The sequence below is a fragment of the Leuresthes tenuis genome, unplaced genomic scaffold, assembly GCF_036924035.1.
Source record: "Leuresthes tenuis unplaced genomic scaffold, fLeuTen1.0.hap1 SCAF_13, whole genome shotgun sequence".
NCBI classification, from domain to species: Eukaryota; Metazoa; Chordata; class Actinopteri; order Atheriniformes; family Atherinopsidae; genus Leuresthes; species Leuresthes tenuis.
The window spans coordinates 17,476,012-17,492,441 of NW_027325367.1; the positions used below are offsets into that span (position 1 = coordinate 17,476,012).

Here is a 16,430-nt window from a genome sequence, read left to right on the forward strand (position 1 = left end):
TGTCACCGCTGCCGAAGCTGTTGCTACGCGGTTTTTGGCCAGAAGCCACCTTCCGACGTTCGCTTCCGTAGGAGCAGTCTGGGCGCCTCACCTGGTCAAAGAGCAGGCGTAGCTGCCGTTCCGATTCTCCCACCCACTTGCTGAGGCAGTCGGCTCCTTTCCTCATGAAGAAGGAAACCTTCCTCTCTCCCTGACTGCACTCGTTGGCGAGCGCCCGAGCGACCAGGGTCTTTCCTGTCCCCGGCGGCCCGTAGAACAAACATCCTCTAAAAAAAGGGAAAGGACAAATGAGACCAATGCTTAAAAAAAGGTTTCCTGTTAAAATATTCAACCCTGTGGTTTATCAATGATTTATGTAAAAAAACTGCATTTTTAACACTTTGTCCAGCCTTCACCAACCTCTCCACCGACTCCTTTAGTGATTTAACTTCTCAACATCCACATAACATAAACAACATAAAATAGAATATCTTCCGTACAAACACTTGAGTTATTCTCACCTGGGAGGCTGAATCTTGAATCTCTCAAAGATCTCAGGATAGAGCAGAGGGAACACTACCATCTCCTTCAGGGACTGAATGTGATTACCGAGGCCACCCACGCTGTCAAATCTCACCTGCAGAGGACGCACACACACATCATAAGACAGGAAGTGTCTGTTTGGCAATGCAAATCATCACTAAGTATCAATCAAGAGCTCCTTAGAAAAAGCGGTTTAATTAAAACACATCCAAGTTTTTTGATTACAGCTTTGCTACTTTTTCATTTAGATTTCAACTCACTGAATTGTCGAGGTTCATGGGGTCCACGTCAGCCAAGCTCGCACCCACTTTCACTCTGTCCCGCAGCACGCCGCTGGCCAGGTCCTCGGCTGTCAAGTTCATAGGCAGACACCTGTTGAATCAAATCCATCTGTAGTGAGTAACTGAATCTGAAAAGTAAAAAACGGTTCACGCAAAAACTGAACCGGCTTTGAAACACAAGAGGATAAAACAATCGCAAAAGATGAAAGCGAGATAAAAGAGAAAGCAGCGGCCGACACCTGTTCCGGGCCCGGGTCATGCTCTTGCTTTTTCGCCGCTCGAACCGCTCTTCGTCAGAGGATGAGGTGGTGTCGCTGCTGTGAATGGCGTGTTTCTTCACTCTGGAAATGAAAATATAAAAAAAAGCGTGCAAAAGCTGGATTCAGTGCTGCGTCACGTCATCGTTCCCCATTCGGGTTTCATCCCTTCGAAAAAACAATAGCCGCTCGAGAGCGTTAAATGTTCGTCTTCGGATCTGAGGTTCCACAAATCTCTGCCCACCTTATATGGCTTCTTCTCGCTGGGGATCTGTGGGTGTCAAAAAGTGAGGGGTTGCTCTGTTTTCTGTTCACAGGCTCTGAAAAAGCAAACACAAAGTGAGTGGATTCACACATACACGCATCCCCGCTCCCAACACAAACTGACTTTGTCAAAGACGCTCATTACCGATTGGTGGTGCCTCGTATCGCTGCACCGTCTTACGCTGCCTGAGGTTGTACGGTCTGTCGTTTTCCTCTCCCGGCTCTTCCGCTTCATCCCCTTCGTCGTCTTCGTCTTCTGCATCCTCCTCCTCCTCCTCTCCGTGAGATTCTGAAAAGTCAAAAAGTGACATTTGCAAACTTCGGATAAGAATCCCAGCATGTGCTTGTTTTTAAAAAGTACACAAAACATGAGCAAACAAACAAAAAACTTAATTTTTTCTCTCTTCAAATCTCCCGACTGATTCAGCTGAACTGAGTAGAATTAAACTGCTGTTATTACAGCAAGCCAGGAGGCACAAACCAAACTGTGGCTTTAAAGCGAGCTGATTGCATTTTTTGCAACTATCAAGTAGTTAAAAGTTTAGTTTGTTGCAGTTAATCATTTGCGCCACTAGATGTCACCACATCCTTCACACTGGACCTTTAAAGATGAAACACAGACTCGTGTTTTCTTCTGTCCTTTGCTCCTGTGAGTCGCAACTACAGCATTAAAAGGAAATGCACCTTCTGTCCCTTCCTCCTCCTCTTCCTCGTCCGTCTTGCTCATGGCTTTGTGGTGCGCCGGCATGTTGAAAGTGCTCCTCCGCATGGATTTCCTCCGCTTCACCCTGGAATACATGTCCATGTTTTCCTGAAAGAAGAGAACCGTAATGCCATCGCTTGCGTTCACCTTACAGTGTCAGACGGTGGTGATCCCACTGCGCTCACCTCCACAGTTTCGCCGGTCCACATGCGAAGTCGCTCCACTTCTCGGTTCTGCCTGATGCTGGTGATGTTGTCCATCTCCTGGAGAACAGCCTCAGCAGTGCTGCACACAACAGAACACAAGGAGTCACTCACTGACCAAAAACACGTGTAAAAGACGTATATGATCAACTGTGCCTTCAGTGCAGCATCACAGACGGACACTTTCCTGGGCTGTCCCCCATCTCTACTTTAGGGAATCTCGTGTTATAGAAGGTGTCAGTCAGCACAGTTACATGCAGAGTTGTCAAGCTACTAAAACAGCTCGACTGGGCCACCTAACTGGACCGCCATCTCAGTATACATGCATGGGAGCAGAGAAAATGTTCCAAGACATTCTGCCGCTTGTAACTTTCCCCGTGGGAGATCACGGGACATGCAAGCGTAGTGGAATTCGGTGTGGTTTTAAAATCATGATTTTATCAGAGCAAAGCAGCAGCGAAGCTGCAAAAGGACCCACAGTCTCAATGGGGTGATCCATAATAACATTTTCTGACGTATCTAGCCTTCTGATTAAAGAAAACCAAAAGAATAAGAATGACAGGAAGTTTATAAGGAATTTATACACTTGTGCTTTACTGTTTGTACAGAAAGATGGAAACAATATGGACCTTTGGAACATTTGCGGACCACCTTTGCCCATTTAAGTCTAGCTGAGTGATTCAATCCCAAACCGCACTGTGTGCATATGTGTTCGTCCCGTTTTTGTGCGACTTCGGTCGGATTTTAGAAGTTTTTCCTTGTGTCATGTAAACGTGCTCAAGGGTGCGAGTGCCAGCTACCTGTTGACCAGCTGGTCAAACAGCAGGCTCTGATTGAGGTGTTCAAACTGGCTCTTCTTCACCCGGCAGCTTCTCTTCAGCTCCACGTGGCCATTCATACGGGAGTGATCCCCCCCTCCGCTCTCCTCACTCCGGTGATTCATATGGGCTGCGTTATAAAGAAAGGATAAAACAGAAGATTTCTTTTGTAGCCCTCTTCCAAAATGTGCACGGTTTAGGAATAGGACAAATGAACAAGAATGGCATTACCGTGACCATTTTGCATTATGCGGGAGGATAGCCTAGAAACGGAGAAACAGAGTGAAATTCAATCTGAAGTCACACTGAAACTTTCTTTTCCAACCGAGTGTAGCACATAAGATGGAAAAAGGAAGCTGTACAGTAAAATATGTCAGTCTGCCAAATACTGCAGTAATGAAAAAACAAGAGCAAACAGCTGACCTGGTGCGGTAGGTGGGAATATCCCAGCTGACCCTCTGGTTCTTTGCCTGCGGAGATGGGGAAGTGTCACTGGAGCTTGGCTCAGAGGCCGTCTGCCGCCGCGTCCGTTTGGAAGGGGGTGCCAGCCGTGGGCTGCTGGGACTGCTCACATCACTGCTGGGTTCCTTCTGTCGGACAAACCGCAAACATTTTAAAAAGAGGAAGAAGAGAGTCCAAGACTGGCAAACAACCAGAGTTGGACTGATGAAAGCAAACACCGAGGAGAACTACAGCCTTTTGCTTTGTGTAGGCAACGAAAATATCAACTGAATATCACATTTTCAGCAACCCAAAACACTTCAAGGACAAAAGAATGCAAGAATGTCTAAAGCCTAAACCAGACTACTCTGAAGACAAACCTTTTTTCTTTTCTTTTTAAACCCACCTCTTCGTGCATTCTGCAAATCACAACACCAACCAGACATGTGCCCTTGATGCTCACACCTTTCACAGCTAAACTTTCTTGCATACCTCACCGCAGTCATAAGCAACCGTCTGCAATGCCGGCAGATGGGTTTGTCTGACCGGCTAAACAGAAAGATTGATGCAGACAAAAGAAAGAAAGAAAGAAAAAAAAAAAGGTGCAGGATGTTCTCAAAATAAAGCTGGGCAGCTTGTGGGGCGCTCATTGAGATCATTACCCCGTTTAGAAAAGACACAAAACGAAACAATCATTTCTGACTTGATCAACAAACTAATCAACAAGCTGTTTGTGACAAAAAAGTGTGACACAATGAAGCCCACCCACATATTGTAATATCATGAGTCATCATTTAGCCTGACTGTATTGCACAGCGCTGGTCTTACAGGGACGACTTGAATGTCTTCAACCACAATTCTGCAACACTAAGCAACCCATTAAAACGTCAGGAACGTGCACGGGATTATCACTGAATGATTGGCTCGACAAATTGATTTTCTCGTCTGTGCAGACGGCTATAACGATGCGGAAATGCAGGGAGATACGAGACCTCCTGGCTTGCATAATCGCATTGTTTACATTCTGAGACAAAGACTGACAGCCCGTGGGTCAGAAGATCAGAGTAAAAACTGTACACAACAGTTTGGTGTTTCACCAAAGCAGAAATGCTTCTTTCGGAAAAACACTCGCAGCGCGTGTTTTCAATGCATATAGTAAAAAGAACCTGCTCGTGGCCCCTGGGGTTATTTACAACAGAAAGTTCACCAAGTTCAGACTTGCTAAATACGGGACTTGAGCCAGCCAACTGTTGTGGACCTACGACTCCCTTCCCCCACTGTAAGCTAACTGTCGGGCTAGCTATTACCCACAAACGCTAGCTTAACTAAGGTTTTATCTCTTAACAATTTATATAATAATTAGGCTGATACTTCCAGTACGGAGACACGAAGTTGTACTACCAGTCCTTTGTCAATTGGCTTTATTTGGGGGGCTAATTTGTGTTGACAATGGTGAAACAAGTCAGCCGGGTAAAAATGCCAAACACAAAGGGAACTCAACTTGGTGCTAGCCAGGAGTTAATATCGCTAGCTTGTATTGTGACAGCTACATAATACCTTCATTGCGAGTGACACGCTAACGAAGAAATGCATTCAACTCTTTAATAGTGCATCTGTACGACTGGGCGGGTGTCAGTTTGAATGCCGTCCGCACCTGGTCGTAAATAAAACATTAGTTGGAGCAGCTTGAGGCCAGGGCTACAGCTACCTAGCAAACTAGCAGAGCCAGCTAGCTCGCCGGCAAAGAAAAGAAACCGGCTTACATGTTCCTCAGAGTTCCGCTCGTTTCTCGACGACGACCTTGTCCTCGAGGAGATGAAGGGACCACTCCGCGTTCGGGAGCTTTTCCTCGTGTTCACCATGTTTTCTACTTTGTACCGTTCTCACTGAATCTCTCTCGCCGGCTCCAAACACTGCCTCAGTGAGCGCAGCATCGAGGCGCCATTTCTCCCTGTCTATCTCTCCCTGTCTATCTCCCTCCCAAGTGGTAGTGAATCTAGTTGGCAGGTGCATTAATTTTTGCTGACAGAGATTATTACCGCAAAGAACTAATAACCTGGTTATTTTATGGGATTTTATACAAATACTACTAATGCACTACTAGTTAACCCAAATACTTGGTTATGGGTTAAAACTTGCAGGATGCAGAGGGAATATTGATTGTGGGCACTAGAGATGCATCAGAGTTAAAATCACTACTCTAAATCATAGTAAATCTCTGAAGGCATGTACAGTTAACTGAACAGACCTAGTGCCCAAAGAGTCATAGGATCCCTGGTGTCATCACAAACATAGCCATTCAATGTTTCCTAGAGAAACTTGAAGGAATTCAAATGAGTCCAAAAAGTAATGTTTAAGATACACAAAACAACTACAAAAAAAGAGCAAAATCACCGGAAAGTCAAAGCAAGTCAGCCACAAAGATGATAAAGAGGTCAAAATGAAGGCCATCGTTACCTCAGTCAAAACTTGAGGTCGAGTCAGTCAATATGACTCATGAAAGTACTTTTAGGAAACCGAAAATGTCTCGAGAAATGCTCAATTTTCCCAGGGTGAACCAGAACACTTATACGGATTCATGAAATGCCAAACTATAACACAAAACAATCATGAAGGGATGCGAAATGATAATAAAGAGACATAAAACCAAAATGATGAGTAAAGTGTGATACAAACTTACAGCGCAGACCCAAAATGAGCAAAACAGGACAAAAAGCATTCATAATCAGTACCGAGAAATTACCTCAGACGCATCTTGTGGTTACCAAGAGAGCCAATATGAGCAAAATTAGACAAAATGACACAGAACAATCACTAATGGATGCCTCATAACCCAAATGAGCGCAGCTTTGAACACAAACAACCACAAGTGGCTTCAAAGTGAATGACGAGATAAGATGGAGAACCACTGTAAGATGTGAAATGATAAGACGTCAGTTTACTTCAGATGCTAAAGGACCAAAATAAGAAAACAAGAAGTGACTCACTACAACTAACACTGGGCCGCAAAAAGATGCGAAAGGACACAGGGCGATGCTAAATTTCTGCAAGGTATTTGAGGGTTTGAGTCACAGTTCTAGACTCAGAACGATCGAGTCCACAACCGTGATTCACACGTTTTTGTGGTGTTACTTTCACTGTGGGATTCCGATACCAGGTGTTTCACACCAAATCGTTGTGTGAATTTTGCTTACATTATGCTTCATTCTGCGTCTACTGATATTCAAGTCCTGACCTAACTGGGAATGAGACGTTTGTGTTTAGCAGGGGAACAGAAGAGGGAGATTACTCACTTCTCCACAGTGCATTCTCCAAGCATATGATAGATACGCTTGGAGATGGTTGTGCCTTCTTTTCTTCAACAAAAATTGAGCCCTGATTGGTCATAAGTGGACAAAGTTAATTTGTATAGTTACATTTTCCGTTCCCAGTTCCAAAAGTAGGCAAGGCAGTATCCATATGTACTTCATTTTCTAGCTCTGGAAGCCATAAAAAATGAAAGACAGGCTCCTTGTGAACCACACATGTGTTTGTGTTGGATGGTATGTCTCATAGGTCTACAATATATCCAAGATGTTTAAAATGTATTTAAGATGGATTGTTTTGTGTTGATCAAGTGAGGCAGCCCCGTCCCTTTATGAGCAAAAGAACAATAGATACTGTCTGGGTTTTTTTGTGTGTGTTTTTAATTGTAAGGATATAATTGCAGTTGATACTTATTTCATAAGACCAGATGTGGTTATAACCACTTAACGGTTGCACAGATGCATCAAGAGAGTGAATGGATCAACATGATTAACAGTAACAGATAAACAGGAGTGTGGCTTTTTCCTCTTCTCCTTCTTCTTTTTTTCTTTATTAATTGGACTCCAGAGTCTATTCAACACAGTTTCAGTTGTGCTGAGTTCAGCCATTTAGCAACCTCACGACAACAGGAGCGGATTTACGGCGCCGTTACGTCACACTGTGTCTTGCTCAGCAGAAGAACCGCTGTCCGAAACTTGAAGCTGCAGATGTGCAGCTCAGGATTATCCGACAAAACGCGAACTGGTAAATCAGTATTTGTCCTTACCCTTAACACGCGCGCGTAAATGAACATTTGCTGTGCTTGTAGCGTTTGTGAAAGCCCCGTTTTGTGGTCCGCTCTTGTGCCGTTGACGTCTCGCGTGACCGTGTCTCTCCTTTGACGCCCACTTGCATAAATAACGACAACGCCACAGGCGCCTCGGTTATCTTTATTTATCAAGAAGCCTGGTTAAAACGACTATTTTTTATCCACACTCTGTATGTTTTTCACACACTGTTTCCAAGACTGGCGGTAATTGAGTCGAATGCATAAAGCATTGAATAAAGGGCAGCCAGTAATGAATATGAAGTGTACTTCTGTTTAAAAGGCCCCGCTAACGTTACGGAGCGTGTGTTTTCGCTTGTCATTTTCTCAGATGGAAACCGCAGAGCGTCATGAAAGCAATTGACACCGAGGGGGGTGAGAAAGGTGAACAATGGTAAGTCGCAACCGACCGGCCGCAAAGCAATCTTTGTAAAATAGATGAATAAAAGGGAAAACATTTATTTGTTTATTTTTAAATTCAGTTTTCTATCGATTCAGCTGAAGTGCATTTAACTGCTCCAACAATGCTTCTGTTGTGGTGTTCAACGTTGTTACTCAAGGGAGAGCCATTTGCATAGAAGGGTTATTAGTAAAATGTGTAAAATATCTGCTAAGACTAATCTTAATTATTTGGACAGCACTGGGTAAAGAGCAGAGCATTTTTCTTATGTTGAACTTTTTTTGACGGAGGGGCTTGAACTCATCATCACAGGTGCACACAGTAAGTGTTCAACCAGTCACAGAGATACATTTTTCTGTCACTTTTAGGACTGGCAGCGAGGACAATGAGGAGGAGGTTCCAATGAGTCGCAGTTTCTCTGTGGAAGACCTCCTCGATGAGGTTGAGAAGATCTGCTACGATGCTTCGGGGACTTCAAAGGTCAGAGATGAACCCACTCACTGATCCTATGGCTGCCCTGCAGTGACTCCTGAAAGCCATGCAGCGCTCTTGACTTCTTCATTTGTTGATAGCTCCGTGTGTTCTTTGTTTAATCAACACGTCAGAATGCGATTATATGCTTTTTAGGCTTGGAATAGAGTCATTATAATGTAAAGTGCATGTTATACCCTTTTTAAGCATGTAAAAAAAGCAGTTAATTTCTATTTTCATTTCCACAGACCAATGCCCAGGATACCGTTTTGTTATCATCGATTTTATCATTTAGCATTTTCGTCTGCTTTACTTCTATTGTTTATTTTGCTTTCATTTGTGGCTACAGTCAGATTGTCGGGGGATGAAAAGCTGCTGTGTTCTTTTCCTCAGCCCCTTTCCTTCTTCATCTCTTTGGGGGAAAAAAACTCCATGAAGACAAGTAAAGATTGCAGAACTTGGGGGAAAGACGCTTCCGCTAAGCTCTGAGGCTCTGTATTCTTAAAAGTTCCCGGGGAAAAGAGTTGCTCCTTGTGAGGAAATTCAAAGAAAACTCTTAGAATTGTGGACGTTCTGCCTGGAAATTGGAAGAGTAGATGCCAGTAAAGACAGTAAAGATGACCCTTAAAACGTGAAAAACTGTTGCGAGCAGGAAAGGAGACTTTAAAGAGGCTTCAGGGTTTCTTTAGCAGATGACAAAATGGCCGAGATGTGCTCAAGACAACGGATGAGACAACAATGTGGTTCATTAGCACCGACAGTACAGCGTCTATGGATAACAAATGTCTCATTTACAAAGGGAAAGAATAAAGGAAGCAAACCAAAACTCTTCATTAGAATGTAGAGAATTCACACAGCTGTCATCATGGCTGCCGCCTCTGACGTTAGGGGGTGGAAAAAATGCACAGCAAACCTAAGTTACACTTGAAGACGTTGTGGAAGCATGCAGTCGTCTTGATGCAGACAAGCCTTGGAAGAAATGCAAATGTGTGATATTTAAAATGGGAACAAAGAGAAGCCACATTTCTGTGGTTTTAGAGCCCACCTTTGGCTAAAGCCACCATTTGCGCTGCTGTTATCAAATTTGGATGAAGATTTGTTTGGTTTCCAGGCTTCAGTTTGATTATGTGTATAATGGCGGCTTCTTTTGGTTTGGCCTTCTAAAGGGGGCGCACGGCTTTGTAAATACACCGCAGTGATTCCTTTGATTACTCCTTTTCTCCAAATTTCGAGTGTTGCCGTGTTTGCTCCATAAATGCGTACCCAGCAGAGCCAGGCACAAAGATGGCTGTGTCCGTGCCTTCTGTGTGCAGGCTTACAGCCTCGGCTCGTTAGTAAATACCAACACAGCCAAAACTCTGCCACAGGAGTCTATGCTGTGTGGCAACATGTCAGATCGATGCTGTTTCTGCTTTCCTTCCAGGTGGAGATGGTGGTGAGGCTGTGGAAGGACGGCTTCACTGTAAACGACGGGGACTTTCGGAGCTACTCCAAACCAGAGAATCAAGATTTCTTGGATGCCATTAAGAGGGGGTGAGTTTAATTGGCTTCCACAGAATATCCCCAGAATGTAAGAGGAGTGCTGCTTCGACTGTTCCAGCTTCCCTCCAGCTACGTCTCAACCTCTCCGTAGCGAAGCTGCTACAGCCTTCAGTAACGGCCATTTGTCAGTTCCTTCGAATCTAAAAGTGAAGACATCAGAGTTGCTCAGCTGTAACGTCTCTGGAAATGAAAGAAAACCATGATCATAACAGTTGTTCATTTACTTTAAATGTCCGCGATATATTGCCTGTTCACTGGTAAAAGGTTTTCTTGGTCAGTATGATAACAAACAAATGTGCATTTGGCCGACAGCCGCTTACCTGGCGTATGACAAACAGACCACATATCTAGATAAATGTCAAGGAAAAGTTTGAAGCCTTGTAGAGTCTTATTACCTCTGAACATTTGCAGTTTTAAAGCTCTTTCAGTATTCAAGTAAAGCCTCCTAAATTGAAAATGAAGGTCAAGACATCAGGGGGAAAAAGAAAGAAGGAATCCTAAGTCACACATGAGGTGATGTCTGCCCTCGGTGTGATTCATTGGCCTGAGCTCACAGTCAAATGCCATCAATCTCCCCAAGAGGAAATTAGCTGCAAATACGTCCCCGGCTACAGACCACAACCGGGCAACTTGAAATAGACGGAGCATAATTCCCGTTTGTGCGGCTCGTTTGTCATATCGATCCATCTGACAAGTCTCCAAAACTGATTTACATTCTGTCCCAGGGAGCTTCCAGCAGAGTGGGGGAGCAGAGCGGAGGAGGAGGAGCTGGAGGTCAGCGTGGAGGACCTGACGGAGGAAAATTACGTTCCCAGGAAGAAGACTTTTCACCCCTTTAGTGGCAGAGGATACCGACTTGGCAGGTGAGAGTTTGTTGCTGTGGGAGTTGGATCAAAACAACTTATTATCATCACAGAGTGATTAACGATGGACTGCTTTAAGTAGGTTTCTCTCTCAAGTTTCCAGACGTTCACACCACAGCTGCCATATTACTTTACACCACTAGATGTCCCTCTAAACCCAGCTATCAAATCGGCCAAAAGCAAAGTTGACCGCTGTCAGTTTAACAACGGGAGAATGTCACTGCAGACGACCAGAACACACACACACACACACACACACACACACACACACACACACACACACAAATAAAAAAACAGAAAAAGAGCAATAAAAATGTTATTATTTTTGCTTTGAAAATGAAAAACATTCACTTTGCACATGCTGTTCAAACACTGAACTGATGGTTAATCTTTCCCCCCCCCTGTCCACTCTCAGTGTTGCACCCAGAGTTGTGGCGAGGTCACCATCTGTACACGAGGATGGAGAATCTCCTCCTATTCCCATGGTAACACTAGACCACGCCCTTCCCGTTACCTCCCTGCAGATCTGGTTGGCTGACGGCAGGAGACTGGTGCAGAGGTTCAACCTATCGCATCGGTGTGTACCGCAGCGTTGAGGCTAAAACACACCACCTCACACACAGAGAAAACGCTCCAGATGAGGAATATCTTGACACACTTCGCTCCTGCTGCGCTGTGCACAAATCCCGTAATCTCGAAGCTTCGCGGGGAATAAATCGAACGAGGGATGACTAAAGATTTTTTTCGCTCGGGAGGTGGGGTTTGTTTTGGGATTACGTAATGCTTTGTTCTAGTCTGCTTAAATCTGAAGGCTGAGGTCATGGCACATGTGGCTGCAGAAAACATAATCTGAGATGTAACAGCGGCGTGGATCTATAAAATCCCCAATGAGGGATTACGTAACTCTGATGCAGCGTTTATATAACAGGCTAAAGGATAGAGAGGCATGAACCCCTCCAACCTTAAGTGTGTAAGGGGTTGGGCTGCCATAGGATTGCATGTATATCCCGGTTGGCATTAATAATAGATGATGTTCTAGTATGCTGCCTCAAAAAGAAATCACGTGTCACAATCGGGAGTAGAGTATTAGGCCGGGAAGGCTGCGCTACGAAGTAGAAACTGATATGTTGGTTTTTTTTTAAGATAAATATTGTTATATTTCTGCCTTAGAATCACTGATGTTCACGCTTTCGTGGCACGCTGCCAGAGGAGCTGCCCTCCTTTCATCCTGACGACATCGCTGCCTTTCCGAGAGCTCGACGACAAAGAATTAAGTCTAGAAGAGGCGGATCTGGCCAACGCGGTCATTGTCCAGAGACCTCTGAACACACAGGCTCCCTTTGGACACTCCTGACCAACAGGGCCCCTCGATTCACCCAGCATGTGACGACCCCCCCCCACACACACATACACACACATTTCGATACATTTATTTATTCGCCCTGCAGTTTGTACTGCATTTGATGATTCTGGTTCTTAGTGACTTTGCGGGATTAGCGGCAGGCTAGTGGTAATGTTCTCACCAGCTAAGTCACGGAGGCGCTGCTGACAATGTTTACCATGTGCTCTGCTCTGATTGGAGGACAGAGATTATCTGCATATATGCCTATAACCACACACACCCGCCCCCCCAAACAAACACAAACTGCAGAAAAGGCAAAACAGTGATGTCACCCAGAGGATGATCGGCTATGTGTGCTCATGATTTACTCTCCTCATCACCCACTCATCACCACAGCCATCCACACAACAAAGTCTCAGAAGTCTTCCCAAAGTGTGCTCACCACTTTTATGCACTATTTGCAGTTTAAAAGAGGGGAGGGGGGGGGGGGTTACGCTACAATTTTAGAATATCAAGCTTGGTGATGTTTTGTTTGCACAGAGTAATTCATGTTGGTCCAGTTGTTTGGGTCTTTCGGGGCTTTTACATGGCGTTTCTTTTTCCGTGAACATTTCTTTCTTTTTTTTCTGTTGTTTTAAACGGGCGGGGATCAAGACTGTCAAACTGTAGTCTGACTGAATCATTGAAAAGCATATCACAAATCATGGTATAATACAATAAAAGTCCTCAAAGTGATTAATTTTTTTCCTTTTAAAAAAAAAATGTTGATGCAGAGCAAAAGCAATGAGTAGGTGTTGTTTTTCTTCCTTTGTTATTTTCTTCTATTTGGAAAGAAAACTAGTGACCGGGGCAGGCATTATGGAAATGCGCTACATTGTGACGTCATTAAATCCAGGAAGTAGCTCCGGAAGACAGTTTTAGAGCTTTAAAGCTTTTCCTTTCAGGCGGACTTTGGGTTTCGAAACATGAATCTTTCATGTTTACGAAAGTCCAAGAAATTAAAAAAAACTACATGACCTCTTTGAGCAGGGAGAGGGAGAATCACATGTAAGACGTGATCATTTGTAGAAATCACTTTCCTCCCTACAAGAGTTTCTGAGAAGAAATTGCGCAGATGCGGTCAAGTCGGTTGAATTCCAGCTTGTTTCTCAGATAAATGCATGACGGCTATTATTCGAGTAAAAACAAAAGTAAAAGTCTGGGGAAAGCGTGAAGAAATTAAATAAATATATAAAGATATGAGTTCACATGAAATTGAGGGAGATGGTGTTTTCCAAGTCATCGCACAGTTCCTGTTGCTCTGGAAACACTCTGACAGACATAATGTTTGCTATATTAACTAATCAGCAAAAAAAAAATCCCATTACGTAATAGATATGGGCTTAACGTGCAGGCTCTCTGCTTTAATTTGGGTATTCCCGTCAAAATTGGATGAGCGGTTCTTCCAGTGGCTTAAATGCAGCTGGACAAATCAGCATTACCACAAATAAAATGTTAATACCTTTGTCGAAAAGAATCCTCTGCAATCAGTGACGGTCTTAACTCTGGAGTGTACGAATATCACCAAAGGGGTGTTCCTTAAAGTGTTAAAAAGGCACTTCTCAATATTCATATTAGGAAGACAGAAGTACATCAGAAGGTCATAGCGCTCTGATGATGGCTAAAAGTGTTTTTTATTGGGATGTGAGCCGAATAATAAACTGAAACGTGAGTGCTTCTGTCTTTGTGGTGTGGACATTGAGATGCGCAACCCCCTTTTTTTCTTACTTCCACCAGATTTTGTGCAGCTATGCACTCCAGTGAAGAGTCCATAGCTGCACAATCTCTTCTTTTTTTTAACTTTTGAATGAGTTTCTTCTGTTGTGATGCTTTGCCAGGCGTTCAGTCCAGCTGCCTTGATGACCTAAAACACAGCTTGGCTGGGATGAACACACTTTGAACACCGATAAGACGGCAAAGTGTCTTCATCAGAGGCTTCAAAAACCAGCACAGGTAATTTCCTGCCCTGTTATTGCCCATCTGTGCTGTGACGTCTCATCCGATCAATTTTGCTGCCTTTGGTCGAATAAGAGCAGACGGTACATCCTTCTACAATCCAGATGTCAACAGCTGCTGCTGTCCTCTGTCACATCGTAAACGCAAGAGACGCAGCGCCTCTGGAAGCCACGTATGCTCGCGCCCTCTCAGCCTCGCGCGCATGTGCTCCACAGTTGACGGTGCAGGCTTCAGATCAACTTGGCGACTTGTCGGTATTTGATATCGTTAAAGCCTTCACTTGGCTGGGGTGTCTCGGAGAGGCTTCTTTCCCAAAGGGAAGTGATCCGCAGTCAGAGGGCGGCCTGTTCCATTTGCACTGAGACCTTTTACGTCTTCTGCAGCAGCTCCCAACTGAAAAACGGCCCGTTTGGAATGAACTGCGCCTGACCGTGAGGCACAGCGTGAGTGGTTTGTCCAACGGCGTGGGAGCCTCTGAAGAAGAGGTTTCTGCATGTTCAAACTAATTTAAGCTGAGCTGAGTCTGGACATTCAAATTCTATATTCATAGCATAATTGAAATTAATAAAGAAAATTGTAGCCACTCAAGATAAGGGGGAGGGGTAAAACCTTTGAAACTGCTCATCTTTTCCTGTCTGTCCTGGGGTGTGTGTTTGCTTGGTCTTATTTGACAGTGAATTCTCCTTTTTCCACTGACATACTGTATATAAGGACACCCTCGTGTACTCTCCCAGGAGTGTACGCTTGCCTCTCTGTCTCCAAGCTTTTTACCTGGCCTCAGAAGGAAGGCGAACACCATTATCCATCTTCAATATTTAAAGCGCGGCGGCTGGGGGGAGGGTGGGAGTGTAATGGGGGGTGTTCATGGCTGAGGAAGACGAGCTGACATCCTCTGGATAGCGAAGGTCAGAGGAGGAAACTCGGCAGTGATGCCTTAAAACCCCTCCGTGCACATCAGGCGGGGTTCTTTACCTGACGCTTTGTGCATCACTTGGGTCTCGGCGAGGTGGGGGTGGGGGTCCGGGCTAAAGAGTTAAAGTGATCACATTTCCTTTGTACTGCATATTTAATAAGCCTAAGCATGCAGGGAATGACTTCTCCTTTAACTCCCACATTCCCTTTCCGAACGAAACCTTGCGCTGGCCCAGCAGCCAACCTTTCATTTTGCACATTCCTCTTCACGCATTATCGGAAACATCCCCACTGTAACGCGGGTCATATGCCTGACCCGTTCTGCGGCGGTGCTTTGGTCGTTGTCGGTAATGTGGTTCTGGTCGAGGGGCTTTCGCACTTGGAATGCACAGAGAGGTCTGGGCTCAGCAGTTCAGTCCTCCATAACATGTTTGTTGTCATGCTTCTGAGGAGAGACTCGCTGTGGAGAGAAAACGTCTTCTTCTAAGAGAGCTGCCTATGAAAGTACTTTTGTGGGAGAATCAAAGGCTCAATATTTCATAAGCCACATGAAACAGGGCCTTTTTATGTATAAAAACAGAGCCATTATCATTGGCTGAAGGGCGATATCTCATGCTCCAAACAGAATAAAGGCTTTTTGGAGGATAAAGTCAAAATGATTATGTCTTCCAGATACATCATAAGAGTTTATAGAATAAGATATAAACCTACAATTAACAGGATATTCCACCAACCGTGCACGTCATATTGGGCTCACTCATTATGCGGCACACAGCTCAACTTCTAAGTCAGATGTTTAATGAGTTCTTAAATCTTCACAGCCTGCATAATTGTCTACAGTTGATATTTTTATCTCTGAAAGAGCATAGCTGAACAGAACTGGATGTAAACAGCCCAATAAACAGCCCATTTTAAGCATTACAGGGCAGCCGCATCTCTTGTTTTGAACTCTCACTCCTGGCTTAAGGATTATTAAAGTCAAATCTCACCACAATCGCCATTAAGAACAAAGAAAAGAAAGAGAGACGAATAATTTGATGCAGGCTGGCTTGATTTAATTGAAATGATTTGATTTAGCCACGGCTGAACCAACAGAGAAGAAAATCTGCTGTCGGCGCCGTCGGTTGTTTGATTGAAGGGAATCAATAAGAAAGCAGTCTCACGCCATTATTTGTAATAGCTATATTGATCCAAAACTAAGCAGTTTCACAATGAATACTCAAATATTTTGTGGGGTCTATTTCGCAGCCAGTGAAACTGTCAAATTGCTTGATTTTCAAGGCTCCAAAAACATTACTATGCTTT

The 16,430-nt window shown here is 44.3% G+C and overlaps 2 protein-coding genes across 4 annotated transcripts in view; one reads left to right on the forward strand and one right to left on the reverse strand.

The window, feature by feature from the left end:
* Positions 1-5,461, reverse strand: part of atad2b (ATPase family AAA domain containing 2B) — a 60,672-nt gene extending 55,211 nt beyond the window's left edge. For both annotated transcript variants that reach the window (XM_072362353.1, XM_072362352.1), the window contains exons 1-12: positions 5,253-5,461; positions 3,472-3,638; positions 3,280-3,311; positions 3,031-3,178; positions 2,213-2,312; positions 2,009-2,135; positions 1,470-1,613; positions 1,305-1,380; positions 1,043-1,144; positions 783-894; positions 501-616; positions 92-266 (exon numbers count right to left, since the gene is read on the reverse strand). In XM_072362353.1, coding sequence (XP_072218454.1) covers positions 92-266; positions 501-616; positions 783-894; positions 1,043-1,144; positions 1,305-1,380; positions 1,470-1,613; positions 2,009-2,135; positions 2,213-2,312; positions 3,031-3,178; positions 3,280-3,311; positions 3,472-3,638; positions 5,253-5,351 — 1,398 coding nt within the window. In that variant the 5' untranslated portion in view covers positions 5,352-5,461. The remainder of the gene's footprint in view (positions 1-91; positions 267-500; positions 617-782; positions 895-1,042; positions 1,145-1,304; positions 1,381-1,469; positions 1,614-2,008; positions 2,136-2,212; positions 2,313-3,030; positions 3,179-3,279; positions 3,312-3,471; positions 3,639-5,252) is intronic.
* Positions 5,462-7,428: 1,967 nt separating this feature from the next.
* On the forward strand, positions 7,429-12,964 carry ubxn2a (UBX domain protein 2A). Of its 2 annotated transcripts, none has more exons than XM_072362634.1 (7): positions 7,429-7,539; positions 7,932-7,994; positions 8,369-8,480; positions 9,895-10,004; positions 10,739-10,876; positions 11,292-11,453; positions 12,047-12,963. In XM_072362634.1, exons 2-7 carry the CDS (start codon positions 7,951-7,953, stop codon positions 12,228-12,230), a joined length of 750 nt encoding a protein of 249 aa, XP_072218735.1. In that variant the 5' UTR covers positions 7,429-7,539; positions 7,932-7,950; the 3' UTR covers positions 12,231-12,963. The 2 variants fall into 2 exon arrangements, with proteins under 2 accessions (XP_072218735.1, XP_072218734.1); XM_072362633.1 differs by lacking the exon at positions 7,429-7,539 and adding an exon at positions 7,598-7,807 and having other exon boundaries at positions 12,047-12,964.
* The last annotated feature ends 3,466 nt before the right edge of the window (positions 12,965-16,430 follow it).

Excerpts from the sequence above, each read along its gene's own strand:
- ubxn2a (XM_072362633.1), top strand. The coding sequence starts at position 7,776 with ATGTTTTTCACACACTGTTTCCAAGACTGGCG. Across the intron at positions 7,995-8,368 it reads GGTGAGAAAGGTGAACAATG|GACTGGCAGCGAGGACAATG; the intron begins GTAAGTCGCAAC and ends TGTCACTTTTAG. Across the intron at positions 11,454-12,046 it reads AGGTTCAACCTATCGCATCG|AATCACTGATGTTCACGCTT; the intron begins GTGTGTACCGCA and ends TTTCTGCCTTAG.